General features: G+C 52.8%; 2 protein-coding genes across 3 annotated transcripts in view; both read right to left on the reverse strand.

The window, feature by feature from the left end:
* CIDEA (cell death-inducing DFFA-like effector a) overlaps positions 1–668 on the reverse strand; it is an 11,750-nt gene extending 11,082 nt beyond the window's left edge. Inside the window, exon 1 of one of the 2 annotated variants that reach the window (XM_010859067.1) lies at positions 526–668. In XM_010859067.1, the coding sequence (XP_010857369.1) occupies positions 526–656 (131 nt within the window). In that variant the 5' untranslated portion in view covers positions 657–668. Of the gene's footprint in view, positions 1–98; positions 415–525 lie in introns of those variants that run through there. The other variant, XM_010859068.1, reaches the window with a different exon arrangement.
* A 5,474-nt stretch (positions 669–6,142) lies between these two features.
* IMPA2 (inositol(myo)-1(or 4)-monophosphatase 2) overlaps positions 6,143–22,563 on the reverse strand; it is a gene marked incomplete at its 5' end in the record, with an annotated part of 23,649 nt that continues 7,228 nt past the window's right edge. Inside the window, 6 exons of the mRNA XM_010859112.1 lie at positions 6,143–8,928; positions 10,233–10,384; positions 10,866–10,974; positions 15,463–15,571; positions 17,338–17,383; positions 19,272–19,376. Coding sequence (XP_010857414.1) covers positions 8,813–8,928; positions 10,233–10,384; positions 10,866–10,974; positions 15,463–15,571; positions 17,338–17,383; positions 19,272–19,376 — 637 coding nt within the window. The remainder of the gene's footprint in view (positions 8,929–10,232; positions 10,385–10,865; positions 10,975–15,462; positions 15,572–17,337; positions 17,384–19,271; positions 19,377–22,563) is intronic.

The raw sequence follows: 22,563 nt of genomic DNA on the forward strand, positions 1-22,563 counted from the left end.
GGGGCGGGGAGACGAGGGTCCCCGAGGCGGCGGGAGCGCCATGGGGATGCGAGGCGCTGGGGGCGCAAACCCTAACCCTAAACCAGCGTGGCACTCGCCTGAGCAGGGCTCCGGCGCAGTCCCGGGCAGTCTCCATGGCTCAGTCCGGTCAGTCCCCTCCCCGCCGGCCTCCCGGCGCTCCGGCCTGTTAAAGCGCCACCGCTCGCCCCGCCCAGGTCCACGCCCCTCGGGCTGCGGAGCTTTGTACCCGACAGCCGTTCCGCCGCCAACCCGGAGCCCAGCCATTCCCTGGGCCTTCGAGGGTCGCCGGTCGGCCTGTCAGATGGGTCAGTGGGGACATTGCCACGCCGGCAGTGCAGCCTCTGCAGTGGAGGGGCGGGTGCGGCCCAGGATGTGGGACACGGGACGTGGGAAGCGATGCTCTGCCGGAAGGGGACAGACCTCAGAGGGGCCGGGCTGTCAGCTGTTCCGACTCTTAATTGCGAAGCCTACTCTCTAGAGTGGGTTAGGGGGTGGGGCACTGACCCTGACCCTTCGGAAGGAGAAACCCGGCCGACACTGTCCAGCGCCGCCTGCACTCGGGGTGACTGGCCCCCATTGGCGCGCTGCCAGCCGGGCCGCGCGGAGCCGGCTCCCAGAGCCCTGTCGCCTGACATCTGCCGCCTGACCTCTGCCTCCGTCCCCGGACTCACGTGACCTGCACAGCTGGCCCTGCTGCCCGAGTTCCTACTCCTCCTCTTCCTCCCCCGTCCTGCCCCGAGGCTCATGGTGTCACCGAGGGAAATGTGGGGCCAAAAGCAATCTCCTTCCAGAGTCCTGGCATCCCCCGGGGCCTGCGGGGTTCCAGCCTTGGCGGACGACGGGGGTTCAGGCCCAGAGCCCCATCTGAACCTCGCCCCCTGCCAGTTGCCTGAATGTTGTATACCCCTCACAACTCATGTACTGACCTCCTAATGGCCAGTGTGCTAGCTTTACAAGGTGGGCCTGGGTGGGGGGTGGGTGATGGGGTTATGAGGCCAGTTACCCCATGGATGGAGTTACTGTCCTTTTAAGAGAGCTCCCTCACCCCTTCTGCCTTCTGAGGACACAGGGAAGGGACTGTCTGCCGTGAACCAGGAGGTGGTGTCACCAGAACTGGGCCCTGCTGGTCCAGATCTAGGGCTTCCAGCCTCCAGAACCTTGGGCAATAAAACTTTGTTGTTCATAATAAACCACTGGTGTCCAGCACTCTGTCGGAGCAGCCCCACTGGACTGGACACCAGCTTGACAATGAGACAGTGGGTCCAATCAGTTCAATTCAACTCACCTCTAAAAAAACATTTTATTGCAAAAAAATTTCAAATATAAAGATGTATAGAGAAAACATGCCATGAGCATCTTTATACGCAGTGCCTGGATTCAGCCAGCCTTTAATATTTTGACATAATTGCTTGTTTTTTATCTGTATTTTTATTTGAACCCCAAATGCTTCAACTTGCATCTCTGAAGAAACCAGAACATTGTTACACGAAACAGTGATGTTTCCTCTCCGAAAGAAATAAAAATGACTCCCAACTGCACCTGATGTTCAGTCTACAATTGAGCTCCCCAGACCCTGGGATCACTGTTGCCTTGTGCATATACACGGCCTCCAGGCCTGAGGTCCAGGTGTGTCGGGCCCAGGCTGGAGTAGTGAGGGTCAAGTTCATAGGAGCCTCGAACATGGAAGCAGCCAGGTAGCAGGAGCAGCTCACTGACTCACTCCCGGGGCCTCGAGGGTGAAGGCTTGTTAGTGAGCGAATGAGTGAACAAGATGCTATGGCAGCAGCAACACGTGAAGGCCTATTTCAAAGAGGGCAAAGGTGTGAATTCTACCTTAAAGTGCCCTGGAAGGGACTTTGGAGCTGGGGCCAAGTGAGGGTGGGGAGCTGTGTGTGGTGGGGGCTGTTCTGTGCTGTTTTAGGAAGGGCAGAGGTACACCAGGACATGAGGGGTGTGGGGGGATCTGGAGGAGCCAGGGTCAGGGAGTGCCCACAGGGCAGCCACGTCGGGGAGAATCTGCACAGCAGTGCCATAGACGGGGCCTCACCCCACTCACACCTATAGTCCAGTGGCAGCCAAGGAAAGCAGGTCCGGGAGCCAGGCAGGCTTCTCTGTGGGAATTCTGCACACAGAAGAACCACAGCCAGGAGGGGTGGAGCTGGCCCCCGGTGCCAGCCCTGCCGCTGGGTGGGGTGAGGCCCTGGACTGGCCATCCCGTCTGCCCAGGGCCTGGCTGGGAGACAGCAGATCAGGCTGTATGTAAGGCCACAGGGGCAGGAGCTTGTGCAACACCCCTCAGTCAAGACAACTTTCTCCCCAGCTGGACTAGGAGCAGAAGTCCTCCTCTTCCCAACTGGACTTCACAACCTCATGGAGTCTGTGTAGCCAGTGTGAAGACACTGGGGTTGACTTACAACTCATGCTCGTGACATTCACTGAGATCTTGAAGCAGCGGTTCTCAGCCTTTGGGGGCTCCAGACCCTTAAATATAGTATCAATGCAAACTGCAGCGTCTCCTCAGAAACGCCTATACCCAGGCCCTATGGGGGTCCACGGGCCGAGAAGCCCCTCTTTGGGGACCAGGATTCATCTGCCCCTACCCCTGGGCCTGCCCTGCCCCCCTCCCCCACCCCCGCACCTTTTCTCTCCCTGTTTGTGTCATTCCTGGGTGTGGACGTTTCCTTTTCTTCCAAATGTAGGAACAAAGGTGATGTGCTTTTCTGCTGACTTATCTGCAGAGAAGGGGCCCAGAGAAGGCTGTGTTTTGGGGCTAATTTCTGGTCTTTCCTAAGTGGGCGGAAGGGCAGAGCGGAGCTGGGCCAGCACCGCCACAACACGTGTACACAAACTGGTGCTGGACGCTTCCCACAAAGGTCTCAGCGAAACTTTAACTCTGTAAGTAAAACACAAACACCTTGTCGTTGTGAGGTGTTTATATTAAAACCTTACAGATAAGGTGAGGTCTTCCCAGACCACTGTCACCAGTTCTGCCCGCCTCCTCACTTACCTGAGTTCTGCCATGGGATCATTTCTATGTGGTTAAATACACACACAACACGAGTGTCACTGCTTATGGTCTGTTTATACAGATGGTACTGTATTACACGTATTATATGCAGTGTTGTGCTTCACACCTCAGTCATATCTAATGCACACTGATAGACTTCAGACTCTTAACACTGCATACATATCACAGCACGTAGATAACAGGTTGTATTCAACATTTCCCCTTGACGAATATTGAGCACTTTCCCTTTGTTCATGTGTATAAACAGCACTGAACTAAGCATATGTCTTTCCAAGGTCGGGCAGCCCAAGCCTGCTTGCAGCATGGGCCAGACAGAAAGGATTAGTGTGAAAGGACTGTTTTGACTGTTCAGGAAGATTTATTGATACATTAGAGCAGTCAATGGAGTCCGTGTTTGCAGCTCTCATTTTGTGAATTCCTAAGCACTCACTGGACTTCCCAGGTGGCTCTAGTGGTAAAGAACCCCCCTGGCCAATGCAGGAGACGTAAGAGAGGCAGATTGGATCCCTGGGTCAGGAAGATCCCCTGGAGGAGGGCATGGCAACCCACTCCAGTATTATTGTCTGGAGAATCCCATGGACAGAGGAGCCTGGTGGGCTACAGTCCATAGCGTTGCAAAGAAATTGAACACGACTGAAGCAACTTAGCATGCATGCATGCAAGCACTCATTAAACAGTGAGTCTTGATTTAGTGGTCAAGAATTCAGAAAGAGGGCAGCTTTTGTAAAAAACCAAATTGTGTTAATGGGTCTGAACCTGCTCTGCGTTGTTATGGGAGCACCCAGGATGCCACCTTCCTCTTTATCCCTGAAGCCAGCCTGCGAGAGTGGGATCTCCACGTGAGCAGATGATGTTAAACCTCCTGACAAAGATAAAGAAGAATGGCAGCAGGAACACAGCTGTCCCCAGACTGCATTCAGCAGACATACTACATGCAGTGTTTTATTTTTTTTTTTTGCTTTTAAAGAAATTGTATCCAAATTATTATTAGCGTCCTGAGCCCCTCCACCTTTTTGTTATAAAATTTGCCATTTTGAAACTCATTTGGCCTATGAGTGTATATGTGCTAAGTCACTTCCGTCTTGTCCGACTCTTTGCAACCCCATGGATTGTAGTCGGTCAGGCCTCTCTGTCCATGGCATTTCCCAGGCAAGAATACTGGAGTGGATTCCTTCCCCAGGGCATCTTCCTGACCCAGGAATCAAACCTGCGTCTCCTGTGTCTCCTGCATTGGCAGGCGGGTTCTTTACCACTAGCACCACCTGGGAAGCCCATTTGGCATATAGATCCCATGAACTGGTCAATGCTGCTGCTAAGTCGCTTCAGTCGTGTCTGACTCTGTGCGACCCCATAGACGGCAGCCCACCAGGCCCCCTAATCCCTGGGATTCTCCAGGCAAGAACACTGGAGTGGGTTGCCATTTCCTTCTCCAAAGCTTGAAAGTGAAAAGTGAAAGTGAAGTTGCTCAGTCGTGTCCGACTCTTCACGACTCCATGGACTGCAGCCTACCAGGCTCCTCCGTCCATGGGATTTTCCAGGCAAGAGTACCGGAGTGGGGTGCCATTGCCTTCCAAAAAGACAAAGAAAAAGCTTATCACTTCTGCATAAATTTAAAACTCAGTCACCCGATCACCTCTATTAGGTGATGGGGGAGGACAGACCTAAATCAGGCCTGTCAAGTGTTCTTAGCCGTGGCTTGTAATGTCTTAGGTGGATTCTTAGAAGGATCGAGGAATCATTCATAATAGCAGACCGTGCTTTGCACCTGTGACACACACACACACACACACACACACACACACACACACACACTCACACTCACACTCATACATGGGCCCCCATCAGCATCTCCAGGGTGGGTCACACAAAACCTATCATAAGTTTCTCTAAAACTATTAGCAGCATTTGCCTCACTGGGGACATGAGAGACAGAGGCAGAAAGGAAATTTAATTTTTATCTATTAGCTTTTTGGCACAATGTGAATTTTGTACCTTTTAACTTAAACCACATGTATGAATTACTAATTCAAATATTAACTGGTCAGTTATTTAAAAAAAGTAGTTCAGAATGCTCTTCAGTTGCTTCTGTGTAAATATACAGACTTAATTATGGAGGATTCTTAAAAGAAGAGAAAAACCAACAGAGGGGCCAATTCAACTCCACTGACATGGCTAAAGTATCAAAAACAGAAAACCAAAAAATCGATAGACAATAACAGAGGCTGATGAGAATGTGAAGAAATCAGGAGCCTCATACATGGCTGGGGGATGTAAAATGGTGCAGCTGCTATGGAAACAGGCTGGCAAGTTCCTCACAAAGTTAGACAAAGAGTTACCATGTGCTCCAGCAATCCCATTCCTAGATATACACTCCCCATCCCCCAAAAATAGTCGAAAACATATATTCACACAGAAATCTGTACATGATTATTTTTTGCAGTGTTACCCAAAATCACAAGAAGTGGAAATGTAATCAAAATATCCATCAGCTGATGAATGGATAAACAGAATGTGCTATATCCATACAATGGACCTGTTTGCAGCCATGGAATAAAGGACGGACACCTGTTGCAAGATGAACCAACCCTGAACACATTGTTCGAAGTGAAGGAAGCCAGAAATGTCCAGAACTGTCAATGCCATAGAGAAAAAAATAGATCTGTGGTTGCCGGGGCTGGGAAAAGAGGGGTGGGGAGTGATGGCTGATGGTTCAGGGGTTTCTTTCTGGGGTCATGAATGTTCTGAGTTAGACAGTAGTGATGGTAACACAGCCTGGTGAATACCTGAAATTCCCATGTGGCTTAGCTGGTAAAGAATCTGCCTGCAATGTGGGAGACCTGAGTTCGATCCCTGGGTTGGGAAGATCCCCTAGAGAAGGGAAAGGCTACCCACTTCAGTATTCTGGCCTGGAGAATTCCATGGACTGTACAGTCCATGGGGTTGCAAAGAGTTGGACATGACTGAGAAACTTTCACTGAACTGTTAATTTTAAAACTGAGACTTTTATGGTATGTGAGTTACACCTGAACTAAAAAAAAGAAAACCTTACAACATGATACTTACAGTGAAAGACTGGAATAGTCAACACTCAAAAACTGAACACACCAGAGTGGTGGAATTTATTGTATGCAAACTATGCCTCAATACAAAATGATATAAAGATATAAAATACATAAATAATGCTGCAAAAAGAACAGTAAGACCAATAGGCATCATATTTTAAAAGTAATTTTAAAATATTTTAATTGTGGTAAAACACATAACACAGAATATACCATCTAAACCATTTTAAGTGTACCATTCAGTACTGTTAAGTGTATTTACTGATATGCTGTATATTTAAATACTGTATACTTAGTTATATACTGTTAAGTACATCTATGCTCATGCAATAGATCTGCATGTTTCATCCTGCACAATGGAATCTCCATATACTTTCTTTTTTAATAAAAAAAATTCTATTGAAATAGAGTTGACCCATACCCTTCAACAGAGAAGGCAATGGCAACCCACTCCAGTACTCTTGCCTGGAAAATCCCATGGACGGAGAAGCCTGGTAGGCTGCAGTCCATGGGGTCTCCAAGAGTCAGACACGACTTCACTTTCACTTTTCACTTTCATGCATTGGAGAAGGAAATGGCAACCCACTTCAGTGTTCTTGCCTGGAGAATCCCAGGGATGGGGGAGCCTGGTGGGCTGCCATTTATGGGGTCGCACAGAGTCGGACACGACTGAAACGACTTAGCAGCAGCAGCAGCAGCAGCAGCATACCCTTCAAACAATAACCCTTCATCCCTCTCTGAGGCCCCGGGGCCTACTTCTGCCTCCAGGAGCTTGACTGCTCTGTCACTCGGTGTTGGTCCTTTTGTGTCCGCTGGCTTCACTGAGCAGAATGCTCATCCACCTGGGGGCAGGTGGCAGGATCCCCTTCCTTTTTAGGCTGAATACCATCCCGACCATGTGGATGGACCACATTCCATTCACCCATCCGTCGTCAATGGACATTGGGGTGGCTCCCCTCTCTTGGCGACTGGGAACAATGCCACTGGGGACATAGGTAGACAGATGTGGCAACATGGTTTTTAAAAATATAAAGCCAGGTGGCCCAGGCCTTTTCCCTCCTTTTCTGCAATGACCTCACTGCCAACTAGAAGTCTGTTGCAGCCAGAGCAGAAACAGGGCACCCATGCCAGCATCAAGCTGTGGCAGTGAGCCAGGTGAGCAGAAACTCAGGCTTTTCTCCAAGTCGAGAGATGGCAAAGGCCCAGGGATGTGACTCTGGATGGTCAGGAGTGAGGGTCCAAACCTCTTGTCCCACACATCTACCCTGGCTCTATCTGGCTCTGCATGTGGTCTCCACCCCAGGGATGGGGAGGGGGACTAGCCCCCAGCTCCAACGGCAGTAAATGGCCCCTCCTCCAGCTGCTGAGGCTCCCATGCCCCCACACAGCCTGTGGCTATCAAAGGTGGGTCTTTGTGCACAGGAGTGGGAGACTCCTTAGCCCCAAAGGAGACCCCAGTCCTCATATGTCTAGGCCCTTGACCATTGCATCTTTTGGGGGTTTACCTGGCACCCCATTCAGATAAGGAAACTCCTTCCTAAAGATAACAAACTTATCAATCCACAACCCAAGGGCGGGTGGAGATGAGCCCTCTGGGGATTGACTTGGGAGGGGATTTCCCGGGAAACCCCCTGGGCTCCATCCTCCAGGGGTCTGAGTGGGCACCTGCCCTGTTAGTGGAGGGCAGTGGATGGGGAGGGGGAGTCAGCGTGCAGGGTTGTGAGGCTCCGCGGTGTCCCAGGCTCCTCGGTGTCAGCAGAGCTCTCTGGGCGTGGTTTGGTGACAAGGCCTGTGTCATCATAAGGGCTGAGCCCCTGAGTTCAGGCGCCAGAGGTGGCAGCTGTCAGGCGGCTCTAAACGCTCTGTAAGTATTGTTGACGGCAAATTAGGACACAAGGGAGAAAGTTAAGCATGACTGGAACTTCCTCTGTCCTAAGACTGACTTTCTTGATTCTTAAACCTCAGTGAATGTTTAAGTTCAGCCAGAGAATGTCCTCATTAGAATTGTTCTTATATAGAATTCCTCTTCCTAAAGAGCAAAAAAAATAAGGCCAAGAAAATACTTTTCTTCATTAAACTGATCACAAAAACAATAGGATTTTAGAGGTTTGATTTTGGTTAGGTTTTCTTCAGTCTGACCCATGCCTTGGACTTTAAATACAGATGCGATAATGACTGAAGTTGTCATCACCAGTGGCAGGCAGACAACAAACCATGTGTGGACTCTGGGCTGTAACATGCCAACAACTTCCCTAAAGGGCCTGTGGATTTTGGGGTCATTAGGGGAAACAGGAGACACACTTGTGGAGGGAAACATAAGCAGAGTGGCGTCACTTGGTTTATTGTATTCTGAAGTGTCATGGGGGGCCGGGGAGGGGTGCTGAGAACAAGCCTGCTTTATCAGCAGTTCTAAAGCCTTATCACCTGAGATTTGCATTCTGGAAACAAAATCATGATTGCAGTATCAGCACATATGTCCTGTGAGATCTGGGTTCCAGCCCTGGTGGATGGCTGGACTAACCTGACGTGAGGTCACAGAGAAAAGACACCAGACAGCAAAGGTGCCCAGACACAGGCTCAGCCGGACAGCCAGGCTCGGCCTGATGGCTCTTCTGGGGATCAGAAATTCCTGTTGTTCAGGGTCTCACCAGCTCCAGGCTCCCGATAGACCCCATCCAGTGTGGCCCTGTGTCTGCTCCCCTCACCGCTCATCGTCCCGCCCGTAGTTAATTGTCTGCAGGGCCTGGGCAATGAGCACCGCCATCTCCCGTGTGCCTGCAGCAACCACCCTGCATGACATGAGGTCCAGTGGCCCGCCTGTGGACAGAGGAACAGGGCATCAGGTGAGGGGTGAGCGCCAGCCCTGCTCTGCCTGACCTGGTCCATCCAGCCTGCAGGCCCAGCGTGTCCTGAGGCTGTGCTAGGGGATACCAGCTTCAGGTGTAGTGCCTGAGGCTCAAGACAGGAGGCAGTTCTCAACCTCTGTGTGCTTGGGGCTCCGGGGACCCCGCAGGCCTGGGGAGGCTGGGGGGAACCTTTCTGACAGGCCCCTGAAATGGATGTTCTAGGCACCGGATATCTGGGACAGGATGAAGGACCTCAGCCTCCTGGAGGTGTGAAAAGGTCTAATGGACTCGTTGGCGACCTTGGTGCACACATGTGTTTGTGTGTGCTCACATCCAGAAGCCCCTGGTGCACATGGGTACTTGCCAGTGCATGTGCTCATGTGGTCACATCCAGGAGATCTTGATACACACGCATGTTTGTATGTGCGTGTACTTGTGGTCACGTCTGAGAGACCTTGGTGCACATGCATGTTTGTCTGTGCTCACATGGTCATATCTGGGGGACTGTGGTACACACACATTAGTGTGTGTGTGCTCACATGGTCATATCTGAGAGACCGTGGTGCACACACGTGTTTGTCTGTGTTCACGCTCATGTGGTCACATCCAGGAGACCTTGGTGCACATGTATGTCTGTGTGTATGCATGCTCATGTACTCACATACAGGACAGACATGTCTTCAGCTGTGATGGGTCTGCCTTTCCTTGATATCCAAAGCCAACGTGTCTTCACATCGTGCCCCACCCCCCTGCAGTTCCACCAGGCCCCGAGGAGAAGGAGCAACAGGGAAAGGCCAGCACAGGCCCCAGAGGTTATTTGGGAGCCTGGCATGTCCACAACAGGCTCTGGAGCAAAGGTCGGGGAGAACAGGCTCCACAAGAACCCTGACGTAAGAGGTGGCTGCATGGGCGTCTCTGGGGCGGGACTTGCCCCTGTGGGGCCAATCACTAGGGTGGTGACCTCCAGGCAGAGGGATAGGTCACCTCTTGGATCACCACCTAAAATCTCGTCATTAGATTGGGGTGCACATGGCCAGCTCTGCGGTCTTGGTGGACGTGAGAGCTTAGAAAACACTGCCCGCCCTCCCCCAACCCCACCCGAGTCCTGACCCTGGGTCCATTTCCACACCAGGCAGCGGGAGAAGCCCTCTGGCCTGGCCCACTGTCTTCCCGACCTGTCTGTCAGGAGAGGTGGGAGGATGTCTGTCTGAGCTTGCGTGTCTCTCCGGGGGACACACCCCTGGGGATGGAGAGCAGCCTGACGGCCAAGCTCACCTGACGTGTCCATCACAACGCCCCCAGCTTCCCTGATGATGACTGTGGCTGCAGCCAGGTCCCAGCAGTGCAGGCCAAACTGGTAGTAGGCGTCGGCGGTGCCCGCAGCCAGATGGCAGAGTGCCAGGGTGGAGCTGCCGATGACACGAACGCTGCCAGAGAGGGAGGGGGTGAGCACACTGAATGGCCCTGCTCCAGCGGTGCCCCCTGAAGGTCTCCTGACTCAGAAGCTGAACAGGAGCCCAGGGCCTCTTCCCACAATCTCTACTCTGAGCTCTGAGCCCAGAGCGGTGCTGCCCAACAGAACCACCTATGCTGACGGACCAGCCCTCAGTTGCGGAGCCTGAAGTGTGGCTGGTGCTGCAACGGAAGAACTCAGCCTTCACTCTGCGGACCCTCGATGACCTTGGATTTAGACCACGTGGAGCAGCTGCTGTCATAGGGCAGACCCAGGGGAGACTGAGGGGGTGGGGCATCACTGATGTCACAGAGGGTGCTGAGCTCAGGGCCCTGCCCCCACCCGGGGCTGTGGCGCTCCGGGCTGCGGACTGGCTGGCATGTGTGTGCCCTGCTCCCACCCAGGGAGTAGCTGGCTGCTGTGCCTGCCCGGAGGTCCCGGGAGGGGAGGCGTACCCATGGGCACCCGCGTGGAGCAGCCTCTCCATGTTGCTCAGGAACAGCTTCAGGGTCGCGGGGTCCCGTCTGGGTCCAATTTCTGTCAGAACCAGGGCCTTGGACAGGTCTGCATGGAGAGAATATCCCCCCCCATTAGAAATGTCATAGCGTGGCTCCCACCACACAATCAGGGTGCTCCCCGAAACGAACATCGCACCGGCCTTCTACTCCTGCTCACACTCCGTGTCCTCCTTGCGTGGTTGACGCTGCAGAGGTTTCTGACCTGGAAAAGGGAGGTCAGGCTGACCAGCCACACCCTGACTCTCCTGCTCGGGGTCCTCCCCGGTTCGATTCCTGGGTTGGGAAGATCCTCTGGAGAAGGGACAGGCTACCCCTCCAGTGTTCTTGGGCTTCCCTTGTGGCTCAGCTGGTAAAGAATCCACCCGCCATGCGGGAGACCTGTATTCGATCCCTGGGTTGGCAAGATCCCCTGGAGAAGGGAAAGGCTACCCACTCCAGTATTCTGGCCTGGAGCCATGAGCCGGACACGACTGAGTGACTTTCATGTCACTCACTGCTTGGGGTCCAGGAGACCCGCCACCTTCTCTCCTCCCTCGCCTCCACTCCGGGTTGCGGGCCGTGTCTCCTGGAGAATCCCAGGGACGGGGGAGCCTGGTGGGCTGCCGTCTATGGGTCTATGGGGTCGCACAGAGTCAGACATGACTGAAGTGACTTAGCATAGCAACCACAAAACCTGGCCACACCTGGCACTTCCCCATCCTGACACCAGGGGGCGGCAGACACCGGTCGGCGACACGGCCCATCCCTCTTGCGAGGCCCTGCTGGGCATGGTTCATAGCTTCATCAAGTGACACAAGCCCCTTTGTCACGACAAGGCTGTAATCCGTGAAGCGGCCATGACTTGTAACCATTTGAAAACCTTTATTTGGCTGAGGATCAGAGTGAGGGTGTCTTGAGAGAGGTTTCACAGCCTAGAAGCTAGGGAGGCAAGTCCTCTGCCCTGAAACGCGGCCTCACTACACCGAGCCTTCACCTCTGGGCAGTGAGCACAGGCCTGGCAGTTCCCCGTGGCGCCTCGGGCCATCGCGTGTCACACACGTGCTCCTGCCTCCAGATCCTTACAGGCCATGAGCCCCTCACGTGAAAAGTAATATTAGCCGTACTACCTCACTGAAAAGCCCAGAACTAGACAGAAAGCAAGCTGGGGGCTGGGAGGAGGGCCACCTCGACTGAGCCCAGGACCAGAGAACTGCTCAGTTTACAGCAGTTATTTTCATGTCATGTGACTGTCATCGCAAGACTTTATGTTCTAAAGAAACAAGTAACTGAGGGGAAAAAACGCTGTTGAGAATCCTATAAAGACCGCCATGGACACCCACGTGACTTCTTCCAAATATCCTCCGACAGAAACAGCAGCTTGGAGAGTAAAACACAAAAAATAGACGAAACCAACCACAAAACCGAGCAGGAGACCCTCAAAATCTGCAACAGACTGAGGGGCCGGGGGAGCCCTTTGCAGGGGGCAAGGTCTGAAGAGCGGGCGTCGACAGCCCCACAACTTCTTGTAACTGACGTTCCAGGGCCTCTCCGGGCAGGACCCACAGAGCAGACACTCATGGGAGTGAACCCCATGCTCACTGGGCTGGAATCAGGGGAGCAGGACCAAGGAGATGACGGCCGCCGTGGGGGAGGGGCAGAGCCAACCATCCAAGGAAGAGCCAACTTTGCAGACACTTCACAAAGAGACCAGGAGAGGGAGCCCCAGAGCCACTAAAGGACAGAAAGTGCCTTCCCCTGCCCAGCCCATCTCCTCAACTTCCAGAGCTCAGGACTACAAATTTCAAGTAGCAAGAATGTAAAAGAATGATATTTGAATCTCATACGCCATTATCACAAGAAGAAAGAGAACAGGAAGCAGAATAACATCTCTCCAGTCGATTAAAGATTTCCTGAAAGATCTGCCAACAAAACAGAAGCAGCTATAAGTGAAAAATGGAGAATGCATGGGAGAGCATCATTCACAAGTAGAGGGGAGGGGTCCCAGGAGAAATCAGAGAAGAAAACTTTCATAAAAGACAGTCAGACTAAATGAGTAAGATAAACACACATGATGGGGCTTCCCTGGTAGCTCAGATGGTTAAGAATCTGCCTGCCATGCAGGAGACCCAGATTCAATTCCTGGGTCGGCAAGATCCCCTGGAGAAGGGAATGGCTACCCACTCCAGAATTCTTGCCTGGAGAATTCCATGGACAATTCCATGGAGAACTGCATAGGGTTGCAAAGAGTCAGAGATGACTTTGAGTGACTAAACACAAACACGATAGATCATGCTTTACAAGAAACGACCTGTGAAAAGGAGAAAATTTTCAAAAATTAAAAAACTGGTAGAAAAGGTGAAAAGGTTTAAGAGAAAGTGACATATTGGAATGCACATGTACACACTGATATATTTTAAATGGATAACCAACGAGGACCTACTTTATAGCACAGGGAACTCTCCTCAATGGCAGCCTGGATGGGAGCGGAGTTTGGAGGAAAATGGATACATGTATATGTATGGCTGAGTCCCTTCACTGTTCACCTGAAACTATCACAACCTCGTTGATCGGCTATACTCCACTATAAAATAAAAAGTTTAAGAAAAAACAATGCTTAGATAAAAAGTGACATAAAGATGTGTACTGAAATGTTGGCTAAGTGGCTTCCCTGGTGGCTCAATGGTAAAGATTCCACCTGCCAATACAGGAGACACAGGTTTGATCTCTGGTCCAGGAAGATCCCACGTGCCACAGAGCAACTAAGCCCGTGCGCCACAACTATTGAGCCTGGGCTCTAGAGCCCAGGAGCCACAACTATTGAGCCCACAAACCCTAGAGCCTGAGCTCCACAATAAGAGAAACCACCACAATGCCCATGCACTGCAACGAAGAAGAGCCCCAACTTGCTGCAACTAGAGAAAGCCTGTAGAGCAATGAAGACCCAGCACAGCCAAAGATAAATATTTTAGGAGATGTTGGCTACAAAGTGCCTGCAGAAATGCATCCCAGCCTCAGCAACAGGTCAGAGCTGGCTGATTCTGTGCAAAGACTCAAGTTCCTGCCTTGATTATGACTCTTATTCTGGGCACCAGCCCCAGGGCCGTTCTCGAGCGCTAGGATGCAGGATGTAACGTAACCCTCCCAGCTGTCATCGTGCCTCTCTGCCTGTATGAACACCGAGGTTCCAGGAGCACAGCTGACCAGTCACACACATAAGGCATCACAGTTGGGACAAAGCTAGGTGTGTAGATATCCAAGGGTTGTGCAGCTGAGAGGAACATCCTGTCACCTCTGGTGGAAACCAAGTCACCCGGCACACAGAGGACAACCAGGGCGGAAGCTGTCACCCTGGACTGTATGAGTCAGAGTCTTAAAACAATCGTGGGAGGGCTTTGGAACAGAGCATGGAGAGACTCGGGCTTCCGTGTCGCAGAGGGGGCGGATGGTGGGTGTGAGCTGTGGGAGGAGGACTGGATACGGGAGGGTCTAGGAGGGGTGTGAGCGTGGGGACCAAGCCGTCTGTCATAGCACATGAATGTGGAACAAAGTTCACCCACGAGTTTAACAACACACTCCCTCATCCCAGCGTTACACAACTGACTGCCTGGCCGCCTCTGGCAGGCGAGGCTGTAATTAACGCTGCTGTCTACGCGGGCCAAACCAAACTGTCCTGGGGCAGGAGCTGGGGGCCGGGCAGCAGAGGCAGTGGCCGGTCCGTGGTCCTACCCCACCCACCCCGCCCAGCCCCTGTAATGTTCCTCCCATCCCCACCCACACTCTGGGCACTCATGACCTCCAGGCTGCCTGCCTGCCCTTGGTCCTGCTTGGCCCATTCTCCACATGGTGGTCATCTCCCCTGCAGACCTGCTGCTCATGGTCATGGTCATGGGGCTGCCATCCCCTCTCCCCCAGTCTGGGGATCCACATGGTCTGCTCTCACTGGAGCTCAGCCTGGTGGACCTGGCCTGGGCTGGAGGCCCATCTCCCTACTATTGTGGGGAACTGCAGGCAGGGACACCCCTGACCCCTCTCACCGCCTCTCAGGCCAGCTTGCCACACAGACTGTGAGTCAAGCAGCAGACCCTCTATAAAGGCCACTGTGTCCTCTGTCCTGCTCCAGGAATGACAAGGGCTGGCAGCACCTGTGCAGTGTATGACATGGCTTGTGATAAGGCTTCCCCGGCCAGCCGTGTTCTCACAGGAACCAAAGTCAACCTCATTTGGGAGCTACAGGCCCCACCCAGGTGATGTCATCCGGCCGGCCACCGAGAGGTGTTGAATGCCAGAGCATGCCTCCGACTCCGCCCTCGCCCTGGCCGGCTCACTGGGACCACTCGGGAACAGGTGGCTGGGTTCCTTCCCTCGTTTGGGATGAAAGGTGAATGAAGAACAGACCCGGCCCAGCAAAGGGAAACACAGAGACACTGGCTAGCTCGACGTCCAGTCCTCCAGGGATGCGCTGTCCCCAACGACACTAGACCTTGGCAAGGGACCCCCGTGGCTGCCTGGAGGAGCCAGTGACTCTTGACAGGTCCCTTCCCATGAGAGGGCCCACCTGTCTCCCCAGAGACGCGCAGTCGCTGACCGTTGCAGAAGGCACCCTGGCCCCTCCGGCCCGTGTACAGCCGCTCCTCCGTGCAGTGGTAAATCACCCCAAACTCCAGCTGTGGACAGGCAGGTGGGACAGAAAACAAACAAAGAACGTGACACAGTGACCAAAGGCCATGAAGCTCCAGCTGTGACACTAACGCAAGGGGTGCGGGTGAAAATTAGCTTTCAAAAGGGAACTCAACAAATCAGCGTCCGCACTCAAACCTAGACCTGAATGTGAAAGCAACTGTTCTTTTCTTAAATCACTACATTTAAAGATATATTTAAAGGAATAAAACTATATTTTAAATTGATATCATAATTGAGCATATCATTTCAGCATTACTGAAAGTAACTGGTACGGCTTTATTCTTCAAAAAGATCTCTTGTTTTTTTCCTGGTAGGTGAAAAAAGGCTCTTGAGACTCCAATCAAACCCCACAAGAAACTCAAAATTGCTGACATGTGAAGAACTCAGAATGTCTCTGGAGAGCTGAGGGCATGACAGAACCCAGAGTGGGGAGGAGGGGAAGCCCAGGAAGAAATGTGGATCCCCGGAGGGGCTGGCCCCCCACCACACACACATCGGGGCACACAGCCTCGGACCCCAACAAGCTGGTGTCCAGAGGAGGTGAGCCTCCTTACATCTCTTCCCCTACCTCTCTGTTCTGGGTTAAGAACAGCATGTGTGCCTGTCCCGAGGTGGGGGGGCAGCCAACAGAGAGAGAAAATGGGAGAGCTGCTGGCAGATGCCCAAGAGGAATCTGGGCCGGTAGGAAAAGGACCCACTCCTGGAGGACCCCCAGTCAGCGTCCACCCAGGGCCGGCAGCACGTGACTTTCCCCCTCCCCTTTCCCATGACCCTGGACTTATAGGGCTCCTCAAGTTCAAGTCAGTCCTGGAACCGGGCTGGCCTCCCTGCACCCATCAGAGGTCGAGGCCTGGCTGGTCAGCGACCCTGCGGCCAGAATGAACCCTCCACCCCCCTGTGTTCACCGCTCCACATGCACGTCTCAGTGACCATGTTTAACACAGAAATAACGTGAGTGACTGATTCCCTAACCAGTATCAACATTAATACTCTCACTTATTGTCACCTCAAAAACTAAGTTCTTTCTCACGGGCAGGACTCCCTTCCCGCCCGCCATCCGCGCTCACGCTGAGAGTGAAGACAGAACACGAGACTCTAACAAGGGCTCCTTCTGCACAGCTCGAGCCCCCGACCTAGGCAAGGGTAACTGGGTGCAAGGAAAGGTCCTTCCTGCCTGTAATCTCTGCAGTTGACTAATGAAGCTAAAGCCTGCATCCTGGCCTTTCCCGCAGGTCCCACAATGTGGCCCAGTTCCAGGGTCTGTGGGAACCGGGCGACAGCCACGCTCTCACCCAACAGCGAGAGGAGGATGAAGGCCTAACAGAATATTGGGACTAGAGATGTCCTCCCAAAATAGGAGCTTCTTTATTGTGTTACTCGATCACACGCCCCAGGGGTCAAATGGAGACTAACTGGAAACACGTGCCCAGAATGTTCCCTACACTCGGCCCTGCTGAAAGCCCTGGGGGGTGGGGCCGGCGGAGCCCCGAACCCTCACAGCCTAAACCTTCACACCCCAAACCCTCATGCCCCAACTCCTCACACCCCAACCCCTTATGCTCCAAACCCTCACGCCCCAATCCCTCATGCCCCAAACCGGTTTGCACCTGTTTCCTTTCTTGGATTTGAAATCAATACTAGTCACAATGAAGGCTTAGGACAAGGACAGGAAAACAGGTTAGAACCATGAAGTGAGATAAAGAAACAGCAGCCAAAGGCCCAGGCAGCCAGGGCTCCATCCACTATGTACCTCCTGGTTCACAGCAAAGCCAATGCTCACCGCCACGGTCGGGAACCTGCAGAGGAGACAGATGGTTGACGCTGTGACATCATGGACTCGTGCAAACTCAGCAGCCTCCGTGCGGCTGGAGACACAGAAGACCTTTCTACAGCATGGCTGGGTTTGTTTTGTCAGAAGCTACTTCCCACAATGGCACCAAGTACTTCCAAGACAAGCAGGCCAAGCTGACCTGTGGGACAGCGACCTTGACAGACAGCTGGACTGATAGTTGTTAGGACAGACAGTGACCACAAAGGACCCGATTGAGAGATTTTAATAATCAGCTTTCTGGTTCTCAGTGGCCAGTGAGGTGGAGGGTCCAGGTCTGCGACAACCAGGCCCTCCTGACACGAATCCTGGGTGAGCCTCACACGGGACAGCAGGAGTGGTCATGGCACGGAAGGCAGGCAGTGACCTCGCAGCCTGCCTGTGGGTTTACGTCTCCAGAACAATCTCTCCTTTATGTGAAGACTGTCAGAGCTGAACAGGCAGGAACAAGGAAGAGCTGGTTCTAACCCAGGAGTCTTGGGACCAACCATTCCCAGGCTGTGAGGTGCTGTCCCCATGGGACCACTCATGACACCCCATGGCCCAGCAGGGGTCCCCACCCTCAAAGGCCCTTCCCCACTTTCTCTACCCCGGACGCAGCAGGACACGAGCAGGATAGGTCCTGTCAGAGCTGCAGGGAGAGGAGTCACCACGGTCCTGTGGCCCTGGACAGTGTCTGCAGACTAAGGGTCAGCCGCAAAGCTTGTTTCCTAAATGACACTCTAGTCCAGGTTCTCTCTCTGGTCCTGGGGTACACATGTGGCCTTTGTCCACCATGGGGCTTGGCCCCTTCTGTCCCCAGTAGCCACACACAGGCTGTACTCGGCGACCCACAGCTTGGTTCATGTGCCCCAGTCCCACACAACTCCCCAGGGTGTCACACGCTAGTTAGAATTAGTCTGGTGGCACTGTTGGGGTCACCAGACCATTCTGTTCCACTGCCTCCAATAGGGCCATGACCAACTTCTCAAGGTGACCCTCATGCAGGAAAGGGTGACGATTCATGTGATGGGCAAAATCACTTTGCACACTTACATGTAAACACTCCAAGTGAGGGCTCCACACCCCAGCCCACTCACCTCCTTACTGTAAGGAAGGAAGTGGGTGTCTGGGGTCATCTATAGGAGGCCCTCCCTAAGCATTCAGCTGGGGGGATGCAGGTCACGGGCCCCCCCCCCCCCCACACTGCAGGACAGGGACCCGGGCCCTCCCTGAGTGTCTGGCTGGGGCGATGCAGGTCATGGGAGTCCCCCCTGCAGGACGGGGACCCGGGACAGGGCAGGAGCTCTGGGGGCTATATGCATGTTCTCGTGGGAAAGCCACCTTCTGTGGAAACCACGGCACCCTTGGTGTCCTTAGGCCCCTGACCAGCTGCACAACCCTGACACCTGCCCCCGGTCAGTGCTTCTAGGGCCGGGTTGTGCCATTATTGCCCCAGCCCACTCCCCTCCCCACCAGGGCCTCCGACCTCCCGAAAACCTGCTGTTTGGGGCTGATATTTGCCATCAGATCAAGCTGATAGCTGACAGGCTCCTCACCCCCAAGGCCACTGTCCACACTGCACGTTCCTGAGGCTGCCGGCCAGACACCTTGTGTTATTTACAACCCTGTCTGTCTCTCCAGGGGACTCCTTAAGGATCCTTCTTAATTCAACCCAACGTTTAAATGTGACAAACACAATAGTTTTTAAACAAGTGAAGATTTCCTACATGCTTTGAACGAATCTCACAAATGGGAAACCTTAAAGTATCAAGACTTGATCACCTTGCGAGTGAGACCAAAGCCCACTAGAGGTCTGCTGACTGGCTGCTGCCTCAATAAATGCCTCTTCTGAAAAGACGGGTGTGCCCGCTCACCTGTGCACAAAGTTGCAGGTGCCGTCAATGGGGTCCACAATCCAGGTGGGGCTGGGTGTGAGCACGCACTTGGCCCCGGCGGCCGCAGCCTCCTCGGCAATGAACCAGTGGACAGAGCTCAGCCTGGGAAAACGCGCCAGGTACCCAAGACACAGCATTTCAAAGCCCAGCTGTGAGACCAGCAGGCTTCTCTGGATCAAACAGGGGCAGGATCTAGTGAGCTCTAGTTCTCTGACCAGGGATTGAACCCCGGGACCCCTTGCACCGGGAGCTTGGAGTCTTAGCCCCTGGACCACCAGAAAAGTCCCTCATAGGCCTGTGGGAGGTACAGAAGGAAATAGCCCAGGGATAAGGTTCACAGCTCGAGACAAATTAGACCAACACATTTCACATTATTAGTTTTCTCTAAGAGTCGTAAAAACTCTCCTTGTGATTTTTGACGGCCCAGTGCACCCAGGCCTTCTCTCTGGCCAGTTTGTTGACTCTGTGACAAGGTCACCTTCAGTCCACCAGGGAGCCAGCTCATGGTGCTCAGCCTCAACGGTCAGGCCATAGCCCAGCTCCGCTGCCTGGTGACGCAGCATGAAACCAGGGAGCCCATATCAGGTTGTTTCTTATTTTATCAAAGTCAAAACAGCTGCAATCTATCTTTAATACTGTTTTGTGAAAGACTAAAAACGAGGAAGAGCGAACGCTCCAAAAGAAAGTCCTTCTTAAGCAAGGGTGACAATCTTACACCAACTTGGTTAAGGGACATATTTAAATACTTAGATACACAGAAAAATGACAACATACTATTTTATCTTACAATACATATGCAACTTTTTTCTCATCATAGATTTTTCAATTTGTCTCTGATCTAAAATACATTTAAATGCCCCCGAATTCTGGTGCTAGTGCTAAGTGCTAAGTCACTTCAGTCATGTCCAACTCTTTACGATCCTATGGACTGTAACCCACCAGGCTTCTCTGTCCCTAGGGGATCTCCAGGCAAGAATACTGGAGTGGGTTACCATGCCCTCCTCTAGGGAATCTTCCTGACCCAGGGATGGAACCCACATCTCTTACCTCTCCTGCATTGGCAGGCGAGTTCTTTACCACTAGTGCCAGTTCTGGTACTTTCTCTTAAATCTTAGTCATTGGGAAAAGACCAAGCCTGCGTTCGAGCTGCTGAAAGATGATCTCAGATATCTTAATTTTCTAGGCAACAGAGCAGAGAGCAGTGTCCTGGAGCTGGCCCAGAGCTGAGAAGGGGGCGGGCAGAGCCGGCTGACCCGGGCAACCAGCCCCCGCCCCTTGCAGCCCCCGCCTGCAGCTTGGGGACCCTTGGCTCTTGATTGGGGCTTGGGGGGAACTTGCATCCCCCACGGCTTTGTCAGGGGGGCTGGAAAAGCTCCAGGGAGCTTGATGCCCACCGTGGGTGGGGGCTGCTGCTCTGGGTGGACCAGATGGTCTTCTGAAGAGGTTTCCCCCGTGTGACATGCTGATTTCTGCCCTGAACTCGGCAAGGAGTATGGAAATTCACACCGTGCAAATGGATACCAGGCCCCACGTCGACACAACAGTGGATCCAAACCACCAGGAGCTGAAGCTTGATTCCAGGATTTGGACTGTCAGAGCAGTCTGACTGCAAAGTGCCAGAAGCCCTCGTACCATTTCTATGTGGAGCCCTGGTGCCATTACCACACGCCATTACCACACAGAGCCCTGCAACAGCCAGAGCCTCTACCTGGACCCCCGGAGGCCCAGCCCAGACACCTCACTGCTGTCGAAGCCTCTGGACGACACATGGACGGAAGGAACCCCTGGACCAGACCTGGTGGTGGTTCCTGAGCTGCATTCTCTCAGAATCCAACCCCCAGAACATGGCGGGGCTGGGGCGCCGACCTGCCGGCACCCCCGCCTACATCTGCAGTGTTAATACTGAGTGACTGACTCCATGTCTGCGTGGACCTGCATGGCTCAAACCCATACTGCTTAAGGGTCAATTGTGATTCCTTGGAGGCTGACAGTTAATTTAGATTTTTATAAACTAAGAAATCAAACATTTCAGAGCCTGTAACTATTATAACAGATGTCAAGGTCCTGACTTTACACCAAACAAGGAAACAGGAAGAGACGCTGAAACACAAGGGCTGCCAACAGGAATATGCGTGTACACACCTACATACACACATCACACAAACACACTCACACAACACACACATACACATACCACACCACACGCACACACACCATACACACATACACATGTACATATACCACACACACACAAAACACACATACACACCACACACACACACATATATATCACACAAACACACACAACACATACATACACACTCACCCAACACACACACACACCATACAACACACACACATACACATACCACATATACATACACACACCACACACACATACTACACAAACACACACACAAAAAACATACACACAACACACATACACATAGCACGCACACACACACACACACACCATACACACACATGTACACATACCACACACACAACACACACACATACACACCATACACACATATACCACACAAACACACACATAACACATACATACACACTCACCCAACACACACACACACCATACAACATACACATACCACATATCCATACACACAACACACACACACATACCACACACACACACCAGACACACACACACACCATACACACATACACACGTACACATACCACACACACAACACACATACACACCATACACCACACAAACATACATACACACAGCACACACACACACCACATGTACACACACACACACCATACACACACAACACACACACACACATACACATACATACACACACAACACAAACACATGCACACATAGTACACACCACGTACACACATGACCCCCAGGTGACGCAGGTTAAAAGGAAGAAGCAAGGAGAAGGTGCGAGTGTGGACTGGCTTGTCCCGCAACCTTGGTCACTTGCTGGGCAGCTGAGGAGGGAGCCCCTCACTGGTCCAGATGGACAGCGGCCAGGCTGACACTTCGTCTACACCCAGGAACCCGGTGACTGAGCTCTGGGGTAAGTGATTCCCTAAGGAAGGAGAGGACCCTCCTGCTCAGGAAGCCCCCCTCCCTCCCCAAGGTCCAAGCGTCCCCTGGGGCCCCAGGTTCCCCCGGAACTAGACGCACAGCATTGGATGAGTGCTGGTCTTTCTCAAGGAAAAGACGAACAGTTGCCATAAGATTCTCCACGGGGTAACTTATAAGGTCGGGGACACCTGTCCTGGA

Source organism: Bison bison, unplaced genomic scaffold (genome assembly GCF_000754665.1).
Source record: "Bison bison bison isolate TAMUID 2011002044 unplaced genomic scaffold, Bison_UMD1.0 scf7180017864453, whole genome shotgun sequence".
Taxonomy (NCBI): Eukaryota; Metazoa; Chordata; class Mammalia; order Artiodactyla; family Bovidae; genus Bison; species Bison bison.